This window comes from Siniperca chuatsi, linkage group LG4 (assembly GCF_020085105.1).
Source record: "Siniperca chuatsi isolate FFG_IHB_CAS linkage group LG4, ASM2008510v1, whole genome shotgun sequence".
NCBI lineage: Eukaryota > Metazoa > Chordata > Actinopteri > Centrarchiformes > Sinipercidae > Siniperca > Siniperca chuatsi.
In genome coordinates, this window is record NC_058045.1 from 32213111 (window position 1) to 32231772 (window position 18662).

An 18662-nucleotide genomic window follows, 5' to 3' on the forward strand; every position below is an offset into this window, starting at 1 on the left:
TGTTTTATTCTAATTTTAAATATCTGTTTTTACATGTTCTGTGTGTGCAACAAAGCTGAACCCTAAGCAGGAATAATGTTACCATGTTCACCATCTTAGTTTAGCGTGTTAGCTACTTTTAATAATCGGTATTAAAGTGGTTATGTAGTGTTTTAATATTAAAATCTGACATGCTCGGCTACCTCCTCAGGGCCTGCACGTCTCCTTTAAAAGCTGCCAGCAGGACGTTCATGATATGGTATCCCTGCAGAGGAGAGGACGCTTATTAAATAACAGTCACACTGGTGGTGTAGAGAGACAATGAGATTAACATAACATTAACAGAGCAGAAGAGCTAACCTCAGATTCAGCCTTCCACTGTCTGTAGGCCAGAATCTGCCTGAACGGAGTCCTGATGTCAAAACTGTGCAGCTGAAATGTCGAAATCAGCTCCTAGAGTCACAAACAAAAACATCTGTCTTCATTTCTAGATCTAAACTTTATTCTATATCCTTCACTTTGTAACACTGTATAACTAAATGTGTATCATATGTACTAACCGTATCGGTACATCTAAATCAATGCTTTAGTCTACAATCTGTCGAATTCAACGTCCGAGACTTTGTCCCACATCCCATTCAAATCCTAATTTAGTCTTTATCACACATCCTATTTCAAAGCCATGATATTTATCTTTTATTCCAAATGCTCATTCTCTCCTAGTCTTTATTCAACGTTGTAAAATTTATCCTACATACTAGTGTTTATTCTACATGCCGGCATTTTATTCTGTTCGGTCTCTCCCATATCTTTGTGTTTTTCCTAAATCTTAAATAAGTTTTACTTTTCCATACAGAACTGCATCATTTCGATCCTACATCCTAACCCATACAGCCGAGTCTTTAGTGTTTACCCTGTATCATAATATATATTCTAGATACTAGTCTCTTTCTTCTTCAGGATAGCGTTTGGCAATATGGCTTATAAATAATATCTCGATATCTTAGGCTAATATACGATATGTATCTCGATATACACATTTCCTCTAAAATAAAATACTGTAAATTCTCAAATAGTGCAAACACGTGATGATCTCGTAGACCATGATGCATTGCTGCAGATTAAACTACCCAACAGGATATAAAGCAGTTAAAATGAGCTCGACCTGAAACATCTGCAGCAGTAAAATGCAACACACACATGAATGCAGCAGGAATATGAATCCAGAAACATCAGATATAAAAAAACACTGACAGGAGCGTTTTACTGCACAGGGACGACTTGCAGAACTGGAGTTTTATCAGAGTTGGTGTTAGTACTTTTGCTTAAGGACCTGAATATTTCTTTCACCTCTGGTTAGCTCACCCACAGCCTGACTGCACCTGCGTTTGCGGCCGAGCCTCCCCCTTTAAGGAAGGCGGCCTTGTGGGGAACCAGCGGTGTTGTTGTGAAAGTGAGTGACGTTACTTCAGTCAGCCTTAAAGTGTCAGCTGAGCTCAGGCTGCAGTATAGCAGCTACAGGACGGCTGTGTGTTGTATTTGCTGCCACAGAAAATAAATATAAAGTCCCTGTTCATGTAACGGTGCTACGGCGTCGTCTTGTACTCTTCAGCAGCTACTTAGCAGCTTCGAACAGATATATCGCCCAGCCCTACTTCAGTTAAGTCAACATCTTTATTTTATCTTTGTTCGATGCCACTGGCTGGTTTTGTAATATCTAATCCTGAATCCTACATCTTACTTTTATAACTTGTCCTACTTCTCTAGTCTTACAAACGAGCACCTCTACCTCACCACTACATTTTCTTCACCCACACACATAGTTTTTATATTATTATTATTTTAACTTCTATTTTTGTCACTGATGTTTATTATTTGGAACATGTAGTTTTTAAGCGTTTTGTTTAAATTCTCCGTCTCTACCTCTCAATTAAATGAAAAATCAAACAATACTTGATTGATGATTGTGTCTCTTGGTGAGTGAACAATCTACATCCTGCTGCCTGTCTCAAGAGAGAGGCGAGACCTGGCAGAAGTGGACGGCCTTCCAGGGGTTTCCACAGGCGTCTAACTCAGGAGAGAACGCCATCAGACCCAGAACACCAGGAACCACCGCCAGCAGGCAGCCGTGGCTGCTGGACGCGGCTGGAACCGACGTCTGCAACAAAAAACAGGTTAAGATACGACTGCACGGCTCTGCCACACGGGTGTGCTCTCAAAAAGCGAAGATCCAGGATCGATTTACATGATGTCCATTTATACCTGCAGTGACACACTGAGGGGCGAATTCACAAAGGACACCATGAATTGTGCATCATTTGCAACCGCTATCTGCGCCGATCTAATGATATTACACGCCCATAAAGTTTTGCAGCTGAGTGCAACTTGCCGTTGTTTTGTGTCTGTTCAGTGTTCATCTGCAGTTCTCTGTAGTGGTGCCAGTAATATTTGTTCTTAAGGTGTACTGAAGTAGCAGATCACATGACATGTTAAGCAACGTTTGAGTCATGTTTGAGAAATGTTTGATTTGAAAGAGAACTTATTCTAATTAACTCCCCCCTCCTCTCTCATTGGTTTCCATCTGCAGGATGTCTCTTCTTTTTCTGTGACTCCCTCTGTGTGCAGTGCTTGTTGTTTAGGGTGCATTAACTGTGCGTCATGCCTCTGGGCTCATGGAGAGCGGTTTCCTCTCCTACTCTGCTCTCTGCTGGACTGGTACAGAGCGTAACCATCGTCTCACAGCAGCAGGTTTTATGTTGTTTCACAGTTTCATATCAGGTACTGTGCTGCCTCTGTGCCACCTGTGCGCACATGATGTACTGTGATGTGCTGTTGCTTCACCTGGCTACACTCCCTGCTGCCACGATCACTGGAAAGTCCGGGTGTGCCGCCTCTTATGAATGCGCTTCAGTTACCACCAACTCTCTGAAGACGCTAACAATTTCACTCTAACTGGCTGTTAGCGCTGGTGTTTGTGAATTTGACCTTGTTTTCCAATTAGGCTCATTTGCATAGAAAGGGGCCGATTTTGAGCCAAATGTATGCATATTACCAAAATTACATACCTGCAAATAGCACCAGAGCACCGAGACGCTATTGGCGTGCAGTTGAGAGTTTCTTTTTGTCGTATTTATGTGGGTTTAGCGGCCGCAAAAGCCCCACAATCCTTTTGTGAATTCGCCCCTGAGACTTTTATTCAGACCAAAAAAAAAGAGCAAAAAAAAATTAACAAAATTTGCAAAATATTAACTAAGTCAAATCATTCAGCAAGGTGAGACGAGGAACTGAAACATAAAATACTATATCGAATAAAATAAAGACTTTCCTATGACGTCAGGAGTTTCATCAAGTTAAAATCAAGACCTCAAATTCTTGTTTTGATCAACAACACATGTGAGACTTAAACATTTAAAGGAATTTACTCAAAATCATGTTCAGTAAAGAAATACGGGTGAAATCATTCACTGAAAGATCCCTCCAGACGTGTGTTCAGAAATATAAAAATACTCTTCTTTGAATAATAATTTGTGTCTGAAAAAAAGTGAAATTACCTTACATCTCTTCCTCCTTCCTCATGTAAGTATCCAGAATCACTGAATATGTAAATACTGTTGATGATGATGTTGATGTCTCCTACTTCCTACTTAAGTTTCATACTGGACCCTGATTGGCTCCAAACTAGTTGTGATGCCATAAATCCTGCAGGTACGTCCAGGTGTTAAAGTGAGATTTAAGAGCTGGACTAAATGTTTTAGGTCTGATATTATTCAAGTCCACAAAGTATTTTCTCTTTGGCAAAAACAACTTTCATCCCTAAATAACTACAGCGGGATGGAGGCAGCACCTTGTAGTGGAAGGTCGTGGAGTAGTCCTTCATCCCCGCCACCTGCATCATGGACAGCATACTCCGCGTTGCCGCCGGCGACAACACCTGGTCACCTGACAGTGGACAGAGGCCCCCGTTGGCTAATGAAGCGGCCATGGCAGCTCCTGATTCGCAGGTGATCTCTGTTGAGGCGCACTGTCAGACAGCAGAGTCACTCACTTTGAAAATATTACAGTAAATTCATTTGGTAACATAACAAACACCGTATTTCGTCAAAGTCAGAGAAGTATATTTTAAAATCACACACTTAATGTATCCAACAAACTGATTTCTAAAACAATATAGGCACAGAAACAATTCTACACTTATTTTATGAATGTATTTTATGTAAAAATGGTTTGGATTGACGTGGAACACGTTTGATACACTGGGACGAAGATTTCTATTCATTTACAGAAAAGATGTAATATTTTTCTATGAAAAAAAAAAGATATGAACCGAAGTCATGTTTTCATGTCAAGTTTCATATCAATATCAATAAATGCAAAGAAAACTCAGACTGCAGCGGCTCTAAACCGAGATGAGACCTTGAAGCACCACGTGGACAAACACATCAGGACAACGCCCAGAGTGTTTTGTTTTTTTACGAACCAATAAAGTTTGGAAAACCCGAGAAAAAGGAGTCCAGTGGAGTCTAGTCTAGTTCCCCTCGGGGCCGAGGCCCTAACAGCAGCAGTTTAACTCCCACAAACACACAGGTCACAACATTACCTACAGTGGGGTTAATGTAGAGTTGTGAAAGGAGGTGAACTCCTCGGAGCAACTGTACAGGTCTCAGAGTATTAAAGAGCATGACAGCCAGCACGAGTACCTGCTGGGACGTAAAACAGTAAATACAAAAAGGAGGCTGAATGCGTTGTACCTGCAGCATCAGATCCAAAGCAGCATTAATGTCGGCCTTCTCTGGAAAACACTGACGGACAGGAGATTAGTTAGAGACGGCAAGAAGAGGAGACGCTGATGATCTTTAATGTTCGAAGGATCTTTACCGATTTCTCCTGCAGGTAGAAGGACAGAGCGTGGAGTCTGACGCTGGCCTTCCTGCTGCTCTGAACACTAAAGATCAACACACAACAACAGAACTCACTTTACTCCCTCCACAGAAACAAATCCCCCCAGTCCGTTTGTGTCTGTCATTACTTTAAAAATGTACAGAAAGGTTTTGTTCGATTCGACCATGTTAGTTTGTTTGGAAAACAAAATTTAATCTAATGAATGTGAAATTATAGTTTGGAGGAGCAATGTAGCAGCCAACTGATCTTTGGTCTGTACTTTACCAAAGCCCTACTTTTACTTTTACTTTTACTTTTACCAGAGTACATCTGTATGTACTACTGTAGGAGAGTATGACAACTCTCAGTACTGCATACGTTTACTTGAGTTTCTGTAAAAGAGTATTAGATCATGTCTGAGAGTATTCCTACTTAGACCTGTGTATTTTTCTCTATGTATAAAAATATGTTAGTATAATTAGTCTATTAATGAATCCTGTATATAACCAGCCAAAATCTACCAACACGGTGCGATTATTATTAACGTGTTTCCAAAACAAATCAACATATTTCAAGAGTATAAAGTCACTTTCTTGATTATAGCGAAGGAACTGCTTTATTTTGTTAACCGTAAAAAGGGAAACTGCACTGAGAAACAGTCGACAAGCATCTCAGTATTTACTGTTTTAAGAAAAGACTTCCTTCGCCCCAGACACTTCCTCCTGTCCATATAAATTATGAACAGAACCGGTGACAAAGGGCAGCCCTGGCGGAGTCCAACATGTACCGGGAACAGGTCTGACTTACTGCCGGCAATGCGAACACAGCTCCTGCTCCGGTTATACAGGGACCGGACAGCCCTTAGCAAAGGGCCCCGGACCCCATACTCCCAGAGCACTCCCCACAAAGCGCCCGGGGCACACGGTCGAATGCCTTCTCCAGATCCACAAAGCACATGTGGACTGGTTGGGCAAACTCCCATGAACCCTCGAGCACCCGATGGAGAGTATAGAGCTGGTCCAGTGTTCCACGACCGGGGCGAAAACCACTCTGCTCCTCCTGAATCCGAGGTTCGACTATCGGATTCATTCTCCTCTCCAGTACCCTGGAATAGACCTTACCGGGAGGCTGAGAAGTGTGATCCCTCTGTGATTGGAACACACCCTCCGGTCCCCTTCTTATACAGAGGGACCACCACCCCGGTCTGCCAGTCCAGAGGCAATACTCAGGACGGATCTCTTCAACAAATCCAATCATAAAGGGTGATGGATGACATGTCAGTCCGTCTCTCAGCACCGTCTGACTTCCTGTCTGCGGCTCTCAGCTGCGAGCCCGTTGGTTCCTGCTGAAGACGTAAACCTTTTTGCCTCTGTGAAATATATAGTTTCCTGTTTGAAAAGGCTCAGTAGTTTCCTCAAACAGCTGCTCGCTGTAGTTTCCTGTCTGCGGCAGACCAACAGGAGGAAACAGAGCATCTGTTGGGGACTATTTCCAGCGGCGGATGAATCCACATGTGGTGCTGTAGTGAGTGTTTGGGGCAGCAGGACGGTGTGTGTGGGGCTGAGTCAGAATAAACTACAGTGTGTGTGTTCGTGGTGATGAAGGAACATGTCACCCAGTGCAACAGAGCGGCTCGCTGATGTGTTTTAATAGTTTCTGGACGACGACGGAGGAAGAAGATCCATCAGCTGTGATTCACACACACACACCTGTTAGCAGAAACGTTCACTGCTGTTTGAGTCTGAACGTGAGATTTAATGACCAGAAGAGAAACATAGAAGATCACCAGACTTTAAAATATTAGTTCTACAGTGTCCCAGCAGTTCTGACAGTGGCATCAGTACCTGGTGCAGTTTAAGTTGGCGTGCTCCTTGTTGCAGAGTCTGCGGATGACGTTCAGCACCTACAAACAAACAAACAGTCAGTTTGTTTCTGAGTGGATGTTTACAGTTTCTACCTTCCGTCTGCGTCACTTACCGAGTCATACTTCTCCTCTTCCTCTGCACACAGCCTCCCCGCCAGCTGGAGACACGCAATACACAGACTTAGAGGAAGTGACATCACTGCTAATAGACGGATGGATGGACGAGTAAGTTACCTGCAGTAGAGATGTAGTAACGATGGCTCCTGTCTCGGTGAGCGGGCTGTGAGGGATTCCTGCACACAGACATTTTAATCAAAGTGTAGATGTTTAAATTTCCAGTTCTCTGAGCAATTCAAGGACCTCTCATCCTTGTTGACTTAAAACTGAACCTACTTTCTAAGGTCAATAACGAACTTTGAAGCTAAAACTTTACTGTGATCATCCTCAAAGACTCTTGTATCCTGCTGGGACGGCCAAGTAATACACAGTGTAGAAATACTCTGCTGCAAGAAATTTTACTTTTATATATTAGCATCAAAATATACTTAAAGTATCAAAAGTAAAAGTACTCATTATGCAGAATGACCCATTTCAGAATAATGTATATTATATTATTGGAGTTGGTAAGTTATTGATGCATTAATATGTACTATTAATTGCTTTATTGTTGCAGCTGGTAAAGGTGGAGCTAATTGTATTTATTTACTATATATACTATTTACTCTATATACTGCTTGTGAATTTCACCAAGGGATCAATCAAATCTGATCTTAATCCATAATAATAAATCATTATTTGTTTATATTTGTTTTGAACTTTTAATCTGAATCTGTTAAGTAACTAAAGGTATCAAATAAATGCAGTGGAGTAAAAAGTACAATATGTGCCTCTGAATTGTGGTAGAGTAGAAGTATAAAGTAGCAGAAAATGGAAATACTCAAGTAAAGTACAAGTACCTCAGAACAGTACTTGAGTAAATGTACTTACTTACTGGGGACAACTAGCATCACAGTCCCCTCTTGGATATTTTTAGTTCCTAATAAGTCGACCCAGGGAAAAACTGTGACAGAATAAAATGTCAGCATCGTTTCCAGTCTTTTGTTGTGATCAAAGAAAGGAGATGCACCTTTTTCTTTTCTGCCCCAGCAGGTCAGAAGAAGATAGAAGGTAATTTTATTCATATCATATCCCAAATCTCAAATCTCAAATGTAAAGCTGACGACTACCTGGGAGGCCCAAACTGAATCCATGCAGGATGATATCACAATACTCAGTATTGTTACTTATTCCAGTCAGGATTAACCAAATCAATTCAAATTCAGTAACAAGTAGGGCTGCAGCTAACAAGAATCTTTATCTAACGTTTATTTTTTTCCAGATTTAAAACTAATTATTTAGTCAAAAATCTTAGTTATTCAGTTTACAATCACACCTAACAGAGAAAACCTGAGACATTATCACTTATAACTACTTGATACTGTAAATGACTTAAAGCAAAACTGTCACTCATTAATTTTCTAATGATCGACTAATCCATTAAGCACTAGAAGTTTATACTATGAAAGCTCAAATATCAGGATGAATGGGCAAATATTACAAAAGTGATTTTTAAATAAAATAAAATAAACATAAAATGACATCAGGAACACGATCGATCTCTGATGACAGCTGAAGAAAACAGACTGAAACTGACAGTTTGGGGAAGACAGGGGTGACTGATCCTGGACCTGTTTTGGTGAGAGTGAATGGAGAGTCGTATCTGGAGTAGCCCTCCACGCCAACGTATCTGTGGACGAGGTCGGAGCCCAGCAGGTCCACCGCCACGCCGTACACCAGCGGCCATGACACCTCGCCCAGAACCAGAGAGCCGGCCCAGTCGCCCAGAGACAACCTGACAGACAGACAGGCAGACAGACAGACAGACAGACAGACAGAGAGAGAGACAGACAGGAAGAGAGAGACACCGACAGAGACAGACAGACAGAGAGAGAGACAGAGAGACAGACAGGAAGAGAGAGACACCGACAGAGACAGACAGACAGAGAGAGAGACAGAGAGACACCGACAGAGACAGACAGACAGACAGACAGACAGACAGACAGACAGACAGAGAGAGACACCGACAGAGACAGGCAGACAGAGAGAGAGACAGAGAGACAGACAGGAAGAGAGAGAGAGAGACCGACCAAGAGAGACAGACAGACAGAGAGACAGAGAGACAGGCAGACAGAGAGACAGACAGACAAATAGTCAGACAGAGAGAGAGACAGACAGGCAGTCAGAGAGACAGACAGGCAGACAGACAGCAGAGACAAAACCAGCCTGTGTTTTTAGTCCCATTTACTGCATTCTCACACTGCTAGCAACTAACAAAAAAGGCTTTTACTGTGAAGGAGCCACAGGAAGTGATGACCAAGGTCGACTCATTGCTAAATAAAAGTTGGTCTAAATTGAGATGCAGGCTTGTTGCTGAATAGTCACACTGATGTAAGTTACGCTAATCCAGGCAGCGGTGGAGGAAGTATTCAGATCCTTTACTTAAAGCACCAATACCACGCTGAAAAATACTCATTACACTACATTACAAAATAAACCTCCCGCAGTGAAAATGTTACCTAAGTGAAAGTACCTAAGTATCATCAGGAAAATGTACTTAAAGCATTAAAAGTAAAAGTTTTAACTGCAAAAAATTATTATTAGTATAGTTATATTTTTCAAGTAAATTTTATGGCCCGATATAAAAAATAAATAAATAAAATCACAAGTTTGCCAGCATATGATACCCTCTGTCCTTAGACCTTTCACAGAATATGTTCCAAATATTCATCAATAACAGCTAGCCCACTACCATACCTACTGCACGCTGGAAGAGTGCTACTGACGCTTTAGTTCAGGCTGAGCTGATACAAACTCAGAAAATATTTTGCACTAAAAGGGACTCATTATGTCCCTGTTATGGTACATAACACACGTGGCACATAACATGCTTCTTCCTGTATCTCTGTTTAGGGTTGAGGGATTCTGGCCATCACATGAAAACTATCTGTACTATAACGTGCCGTGTACACTGGGGCTAGTTCATCTACACTCTGCTGGCTAAATAGCCATAAAGATTATTCATGATATAAAGTATAATATTATATCAATAAAAATATAATGTTATATAATGGTACTAGTGTAACTATATTTTGGAGTATTATGTATGACTGTCTATGAAGAAGCTAATGCAGTTTTACTGTAACTGATGAGTTCGACATACCTCTGTCCATCCACAGTGCAGATTGAGACGCCCCACTTAGTGCTGTCCATGTTCTCCTTTTCTTTCTCCTGAGTCGACAAATGCAAAACAGGAAAAGGCCATTTGGGTTCATTCACAACTTCAAACACAGTTTTATTCCCTGGCAGCACCAAAAATATGTTCCAGATGTTTAATTTAATGAATAACAAACAAAACATTTATTCTCACAGGCACTCACCTTCTGAACAAAAGTCCACCAGTCTAAGTTTTGGCCTGTTACATTAAGTTTGGAAACTGATCCCAGAATCTAACAGGATTTTGGGGCAGGGTGGGAGAAAGTCATTGCTGACCTCTGAACTCCAGGTGTCAGAGCACAACTCACCTGGGCAGACGACAGCTGACGACACTTCGAAAACAACTTCTGAGTTTCTTCAGTGAAGGTGGAAAAATCTGGGATGACGAATCGTCCCTGCAGAGCTTTCAGGATCAGAGAGACGAATCCTGTGACACACCTAGAGCAAGAAAAACAACAGAATCACAGAACCAGGACCACGATCAAACAACGTAATCAGGATAACAACCACTAACAAAAACATGATTACACCACTAACCACAACCAAAACCACATCACGACCTAAAACAGCATCCTGAACTTGAACCAGAAGAATCCTGTGATCCACAATCAGCCGAAAAACAATGACATCAGATCCAGAAACATGACCACAGCTGGTCTGATTGTTAGACTTTAGCTGGAGATAAAGCAGCGTGTCATCTGCAAAACATCGGAGGTAGATTCATCACTTCTGAATGTTTGGCTCATATATTGAAAACGGGATTGGACCCAGGTAGAGTTCCTGGGAAACACCAAGGGAAATTAGTGCAGGGGGAACAGAGAGGGTCTTGGGAAGGTTTTGCTGAAGAAGCAAGAATGAATCCAGTCAAAGAAGAAAGGAAGGACCTGTGGAAGGTGTTTCTGTCCACCGATCCCTCGGCGTCCTGCAGTTTCCTCAGGTGGAAGAAACACTCCCTGAGCCGAGGGTCAGACCTGTGCAGACCGGAGCTCCAGATGGCCTGACAGAGAAAACAAACAAACCCACAGTGATCCTCAAACTTCACGATAATAACACAAAAAAAAATGAACCCACCAAAAACATGTATGAAAACTTCAAGTAATTATGCACAAGAGCCGATTTTTTCTTATTTTGATTTATTCAGTGATTGTATGTAATAAGCTATTATTGTAGACTGCAGCCTCTCATAATTATTTTATTGCAAAAAAACACTGTTGTTGCTTCCAGTAAGATAAAATAATTGATTCCTGTGCAGCAAAGGATCTTTTTTACAGGAAACATATCTAGAAAAGTTTAAGCTGTCATGAACTGGTTATACTGTACAATTAACAGCAATGTTAAATCTTTCAGCACTAAAGAGTAGTTTAAAGAGTTTATTGGTTTAAAACTGTTGAAGATTGTTACATTAACCTCTAAAACGCTTGGTTTTCCCCTTACACTTTCCAGTTTCCTTCAATTTTGGAAAAACCTTTTTCACACTAAATGACAGCATCATATATACAATATATTCTGTAGTTTCCAACATGCTATTGAAGTTATATGAAGCTCTCACTGAGTGAAATATTCATAAATCAAATCAAAATATTCTAGATGTCTTGCGCATAATTTTATACACATTCATATTATACTGTAATAAGAGACAGCTAACATTAAATTATGATAAATTAAAGAGGTGGATTATTATGTTTTCAGAATAAAATGCTTATTTATTTTTTTCCACTTCAGTAATTTAGTATTGCATTCCCATAAAGCTGTTGGACTTGTGAGAGTACAAATAGAAAACGAATGGTCAAAGTCGAAGCAGCAGAGGCCGGGATATCCAGATTTAATATGTTATGTTTTGTTTTGTTTTTTGTGCATTTTTATCACAGACATTCGAGAGATGACAGGAAACCAGACAACGATACAGCAAAAGTCCCTGTCTGACTCAAATCAGGGACATTATGGTTCATGGTGGGCGCCTTAACCTTTCAGTCCTTTGTATGAATCACTTCCCATAATGCAACTCGATGGCATCATTCGTTAGACCCTCCCTGCCAAGTAAATCTCCACGTCTTTCAAACTCCACACCTGCAGTTTGTAACACAGACTTTCTGTTAAAAGTCAATAAGTCTCTAGATAACATAATGTCATCGTGAGGGTTCATTTATCAGGATTTAGAAAGCTCCCTCCAGAGAACAGAGTAGAGAGTTGGATTGCCTCTTTGATACTATTTATTTACTTCATATTATAAAGACTTAGAAAGATGTCTAAAGTGAGTTTGTGTGGGTTTTCCCTCCACTGGATCTTTGCATGTGTGTGAAAATACCTCAAAGAACTGGTTGATGTTAATTCTTCCATCTGAAGCGAAGCTGTCAAACAGCACATCAGCCGCCCTGAAACAACAGAAGAGTTACATCAGTGGGGAGGGCTTTAGCTGACAGCTGATGCTGTAGAGTAATGAGTGGCGTGAAGACTTACGCCCTGCGTTTGGACGGACTCTGCTGTGGGGGGAACCAGGGCTGGGCGGGGGGGAAGCCTCTGTCCTCCGGCTGGACCACCGCCTGAGGGAGAGGAGGCTTCAGGCAGCCATTACTGGCTGACACTGGGACCACTGCACGTAAAATGATAAAAAAATGTTTCTTAATTATTAGGATGTAAAATGTGTGTCCTTTTTTGTATTGTATTGTATTTTGTATCAGTCTAGTCATGTTAGTTGAGTTTAAACTTTCTAAAACAAGAAACAAGAGATGAGAGATCAAGCCTTCATCTGAATGCCAGAAGCTTTGCTTAAATGCAAACTTACTCTCATCGTTTTTGAAAAGAAATAAATTAGTAATAAAAGTTTTTTGAGTCAAGCTGTAAGATGTTCAAAAGAGAAGTGCACCTATTTCTCCATCAGTCCTAAAGAAAAAGCTTTCAAAATTAATCTTAAATCTAAAAAAAAAAAATAATAATTTGAGCCTGTTCCTCCTCCAGATTAAATACTGTAAATTCCATACTTAAGAAATTTAAGTAAAATACATTTTCCTTAATCAGTGATCTGATTCTCCATGGAGAACGACAAGAATATCAAAACATTTTACTTTACTCATTTTACTTTAGGATGCCATGCAACAAAAGACAAAAGTAAAAAAAAGATTTCTCCACCCTAATGAATAAACAGCGGAAAACGTGTGGCGGGGTGAATAGGGTCTGGCGTACTGGAGAAGAGTTGTGCGACATGTTTTGGTTTTCATGGACTTGCATTGAAGCTCGCACTGATCTGCACCTTTCTGTGTGCGAGTTCTCAAAGTTAGCAAATAATGCAGAAATCTGAATAAAAACTGCATTCAAAAGCAGGATATTGCAGTTCGATTGTGTAGACGACAGGTGATTTATTTTTTTTTATTGGTCAAATATTAGTCATAAACGAGACTGAAAAACAACATTTAATCTAACGCCCCAAAAACATCTGTTTACGCTCAAGTGACAAAGACCTCTTGTCCGTCGGGAGCAGAGGAGGAAACAGTGGGACGTTGTTATAGAGCCACAGAGTCCAGAGGGAGGAGGTGGATGCTCAACAAAATGTCTCACTTTAACAGACATTTTGTTTCTAACCAACAGTCAATGTTGGTTTCTTTTAACCAATGACCACCACCGTTCACTAACCTGAACCACGTGGTTATTACTGTAACCATGACGACAAAGGTCCCTGAACCTTAACCACAGCGTTGTCACAGAAAACAGATTTATTTCTGAAACGGTCAAAACATGTCATCGTGTCGATCGAGGCGTTTGGGAGACTTAAACTCCAAACAATTACATTTCTTTCCTTTCTCTGCAAGACTACAGAGTCAGTATGTAGTTCAATTACTTGCCCAAAGGTACTTGGGCAGGTTTGACGGCTTGGGAATACTTTGTGGGTTTGGAGTTCACTGCACTACATACACAACCAAAAGACAGGACAGGAGTGGAGGACACAGGTGATGTTTCCTGGACCTGAAGCTCCAGTTGTACCTGCGGGTCCAGGACTGACGAGGCTGACGGGTTTCTGGACTGGACTCTGGACTGCAGTCTGGACCTGGTTCTGGATCAGGCTCCTGGGAGCTGGGCGGGGTGCTGTGTCCTAGGAAACAACATGTAAACAACAGTGAGATGGAAAAATTTAAAGACAAATCAAGTCAAAATTAAATTAAGAAAATGTATTTTTATCTCCTTAGTTAATTTGCTGAACCATAATAGATATACAGTAAGTGTTGCAGTGGTGGAGGAAGGATTCAGATCCTTTACTGCAGTGAAAGTGTGAGAGTGTGATCAGGAAAAAGCCCTTAAAGCATTAAAGCAGTGCAGCGTCCCTGTGGCTGCTGTGCTGTTATATATTCTATCATCAGGTTATTATTCCTCGTGCATTAATGTAAAGCAGGATGTTGCTGCTGCAGCTGGTGGAGCTGGAGCTCATGTTGAACCGGTTTGTATCGGACTGCAGTTGATGATCGATTGATCGATTGTTTGATCGATTGATTGTTCATTCAAAAGGAAAAGCAGCAAATCTTCACATCTGAGAAGCTGCAACCATGAAATGTTTTTACATGAAAATGACTTAAACGATGAAATATGAAAATAGTTGCCAATTAATTTAAAAGCTATATGCAAACATCTTAATTTGTAAAGTAACTAAAGCCGTCGGATAAATGTGGCGCAGTAAAAAGTACAATGTTTCCCTCAGAGAGGTGGTGGAGAAGAAGTAGAAAGCAGCATGAAAAGTTGTACAAGTAGCTCAGATTTGTCCTGAAGTGTAGTACTTCAGTAAACGTGTTGTATGAGAGTTTTATTGAGTCAGAGCTTTGTAAAGAAAATCAAAGGTTTCTGTTCAGACTGAAGACAAGATAAGTGTCTGCCGCTCCTCTCTAATTCTGTCAGGGAGGAGGAGACCAACGCTCTGATGTAGAAAACAGAGTTTTATATATGAGTGTGACATGTTGAGGCAGGTCTACCTGGTTCTCCGAGTTCCTCTGATGGCTCTCCTCTGTCATCCCTCCATCCTCTGCCGGAGAAGAGAAGAGAAACTCCTTCAGTCTGCCGTCACTTCAATAAACACTGGATGTTTCAGTTTGAGAGCTGACGACAGACCAGCAGGTGTGTGGTTTGTCTCATGTTACAGTGAAATCCACCCAATCTAAACCTTAACAAGTCGACCAGAGGACACTGTCTGTGTCTGATGGTGTAGAGGAGTCTCCATACAGTCTGTTAAAACAGCCAAAAACCTCCAAAGGACACCAGGCTGACAAATAAAACCAGCCAAAACCGAAATAGAAAGCCACAATCCGACCCAAGAGCAATAAATGTTACTGTTTTATTTTGGTGAAGAACATGCAAAGGCAGGCAGGCATCAGATTAGTGGTGCCGCGGCAAATAAAACTGGACTTCCGGCTGTTTCTCGGTTGGTTTGCATTCGTACCACAGAACAGAACACCGTTTCCACGATGCGAGAGCAAACTCTGTACACCGATAAAGGCTGTGAGAAGCAGCTGAAAGCTCAGGAAAAAGCTAGTAAGTTAGTTAAGATTTCTTTCTCAAAGTATATTTCCTGTTACAGTATTTTTTTCCCCTGCTGCTGAACTGTAGTGTGTTATACAGAGACGTGTTTCTGTCATCTTGTCCAACCCATTCACTTTTTTTAAGAACTTCTTTTGGTGTCCACCAAATCCAAATACAGAAAACACAAAGTCATTCAGCGGCGTGTCCCACCGTGATTTAAGGTGGAGGTGACAAAGACCACCTCCGCTAACATCATGAGAATTTCCTGTTTTTGTAAACGGAACAAGGCGACGTCCATCTTTTTGTGCGTCAGTGACTAATAAACGGTGCTCTCGTGACTTAAACCAGTTAAAGTGTGAGCACGTTGAGAACTTGACTTCCCAGGTTGAAAAAAGGACCTCATGAGCTCCTTTTGAAGGCGGGCAGTCCATGTAGCCAGCTGAACCGGGCCGATTGCGGCTAAGTGCTGGCGCACTCGGCTGTGTTCTGGCAGCGGCTCACCAAAGGTCAGCCAACTCCGGACCAGCAATGGTTGCCAGATTTGGTTTTGCTTCAAAACCTAACACGACAGCGGTGGCCGCCCACCATTGAGTCTGGTTCTGTCCGAGGTTTCTGCCTCTTAAAGGAAGTTTTTCCTTGCCGCTGTCGCCAAGTGCTCGCTCATGGTGGGATTTGTTGGGTCTATAAAGAAAAGAGTTCGGTCTAGACCTGCTCTATAGGAAAAGTGCAATGAGATAACTTGAATTGGCGCTATATAAATAAAAAATTGAATTGAATTGTGTGGACCAGCTATGGCCCGTGCGTGGTGTGGGGCGTCATTCAAACTGGGTTTGGCAACAGTCTGGTGACCGTAGTTGGGCCCAGTTATTTCTTCTGGCGCGCTGGATTTGGGACAACATGGGGCCAAACCATTCTGGCTACCTAGGTTGTTTTATGTTTATTACATTATTGTTACTGAGAAGCAAATGCATGAATTTTATAATCAACTTATCTAATTACAGCTAACCAAAGCTGGCAGCGGACGGTGTTGTGAGTCACATTATATAGGAAATATATAGAAATAGTTCAAATAGCTGAGCATCAGTACAGAGCAGTAGTTTGTGTTTTGGGGTTTGTTTGCTACAGTTAGTGTAGATCTCGGTTTCAGCCTTTCAGTGGGAAAATAAAGGCAGAAAAATAGATCGAGAGGTGGAGTCATGGACGTTAGCAGCTCTGTGGTGACGACTGGGCAGCAACTTAATTTAGACACCCGCAGACTCCACCCACTAAAGGATACTTCACAGACCACTAATCACAGGGTGTTTCTCTCACACACACACACACACACACACCTTTCATGTCTGGGTCTTTATTGGGCTCCAGCAGTTTGTTCCCGTCCAGACCGCCGTAACGTTTCCTCCATTTGCGCCTGAGAGAAGGAGTTCTCTGGAAACTGCACACACAACGAGAACAAGTTAAAAAAATTTAATTTCTATGCTTTAAATAATAATTCTCTGTCAGTGTATATTTGTCAGAGTCGTTCGGAAAATCCTTTAATACACAACTATTCCACTTTTAACCACTGAAAAGCAAACCATAACCCAGCACAACCCCGTCTGCAGCCTGGCGCTTTGAGCTAAACGCTAACATCAACATGCTAACATGCTGATGTTCAGCAGGTACAATGTTCACCATGTTCACCATCTTAGCTTAGCGTGTTAGCATGCTAACATTAGCTGGTTAGCAGTAAACACAGAGTGCAGCTGAGGCTGATGGGAGCGCCATCAGCTCTGCAGGTGTTTGGTCAGAAACCAAAGTGTCGGACGCGTTAACATGTCGACCTGATGGTGGCGCTAGATGGAAAGTCAGAGGATCAGCAGAGTTATTACAGTTCATCCTGAGGGGAGCATGAACGATGAAGCACGTCTCATCACAGTCCAGCAGCTGCTAACACGGCTAACAACACTATTACCATTAATACCACTTCTGCTCCTGCTGCTCACAACCAAAATAACTTGTGTATTTGTGTATTTGTACAGCACCTTTCATGCAGAGATGCAGCCCAAAGCGCTTCACAGGAGTAAAAACTAAAAATAAGAACTGAAATAAATAAATACAATGTTTGATAATAAAAAAAACTTTTAAAACAAGAACCAAAACTAATTGTAAAAAGGATATAAACAGCAAAAACTAAAAGCTCAGGTGACAAGGTAGGATTACCTCAAATTAAAGCGCCTACTAGTCTTACTTCTTCTTCTGTGGTTACTGACTGTAGTGCGCATGTTATGGGGCTTGTTAGAGACATCACAGCGTTTCCTCGGCCAGCTATCTGAGCGGTGTAAGACAGAACAGGCAGCTATTTCTTGAGTGTAGGGCTGCAACTAATGATTATTTGCATTATGAATTCATCTTTCACAGTTAATGTATTGGTATATTAAACGTCAGAAAGTATATTAAATCACAATTTCCCATAGTCCGAGGTGACCAACAGCCTATATTAATATAGTGAATCTGTCTATCTATGTACTCACACACACCAGAATCAGCTTCATTGGCCAAGTGTGTGAACGGGGATTTGACTGAATTTGAATTTGTTTTTTATTGATCTCGATGTACTTACACAGGAATAGACATAACAGCTAAGAACAAGGACAACGAAGCTGAATATATACTTTTATACACACACGCACACACACTGCATGTACACACAGGAGCAGTGTGTGTGATTTAGTGGCATCTAGCGGTGAGGTCGCAGATTGCAGCCAACTGAAGGCTGTGAAATTACAATTATGGTAGCAGTTACATATTGTATATTACATATATATATATATGTAATCACTGACACGGGGGGAGGTTACATGTGTTGGTAACTGTGGCCATGTTGTAGCTAAAGCTGTCAAACAACAAACTGCATTTAGGCTAATGTTACATTAACTGTCCAGCAGAAAACATTTGTTCTTCATCAGTGATTTCCAAAGTTTACTCTTGTTTTATGCCGTCTCTTGTTGCTTCTTCGCGTTTTCGTTTGTTTGCCGACGAGGATCCGCCCTCCTTTGCTTTTCCTTGTGTTAAATAATAACAATGATCCTCTATTTGTCAAAATGTGGGGTTTCGAACCTCTCGAACTGGTTAGCCAGCACCTGCGAACAGGTAT

At 41.4% G+C, this 18662-nt stretch overlaps 1 protein-coding gene across 2 annotated transcripts in view; it reads right to left on the reverse strand.

The window, feature by feature from the left end:
- glsl (glutaminase like) overlaps positions 1 to 18662 on the reverse strand; it is a 32707-nt gene that overhangs the window by 11828 nt on the left and 2217 nt on the right. For both annotated transcript variants that reach the window (XR_006377600.1, XM_044192231.1), the window contains exons 3-20: positions 16861 to 16961; positions 14986 to 15035; positions 14009 to 14117; positions 12491 to 12623; positions 12339 to 12405; positions 10918 to 11030; positions 10342 to 10471; positions 9981 to 10048; positions 8449 to 8612; positions 6956 to 7014; positions 6835 to 6879; positions 6702 to 6760; positions 4855 to 4921; positions 4728 to 4778; positions 3824 to 4000; positions 2006 to 2137; positions 340 to 432; positions 183 to 244 (exon numbers count right to left, since the gene is read on the reverse strand). Coding sequence is in view for 1 of the 2 variants with exons in the window: in XM_044192231.1 (XP_044048166.1) it covers positions 183 to 244; positions 340 to 432; positions 2006 to 2137; positions 3824 to 4000; positions 4728 to 4778; positions 4855 to 4921; positions 6702 to 6760; positions 6835 to 6879; positions 6956 to 7014; positions 8449 to 8612; positions 9981 to 10048; positions 10342 to 10471; positions 10918 to 11030; positions 12339 to 12405; positions 12491 to 12623; positions 14009 to 14117; positions 14986 to 15035; positions 16861 to 16961 (1680 nt within the window). In the remaining variant the exon portion in view is untranslated. The remainder of the gene's footprint in view (positions 1 to 182; positions 245 to 339; positions 433 to 2005; positions 2138 to 3823; positions 4001 to 4727; positions 4779 to 4854; positions 4922 to 6701; positions 6761 to 6834; positions 6880 to 6955; positions 7015 to 8448; positions 8613 to 9980; positions 10049 to 10341; positions 10472 to 10917; positions 11031 to 12338; positions 12406 to 12490; positions 12624 to 14008; positions 14118 to 14985; positions 15036 to 16860; positions 16962 to 18662) is intronic.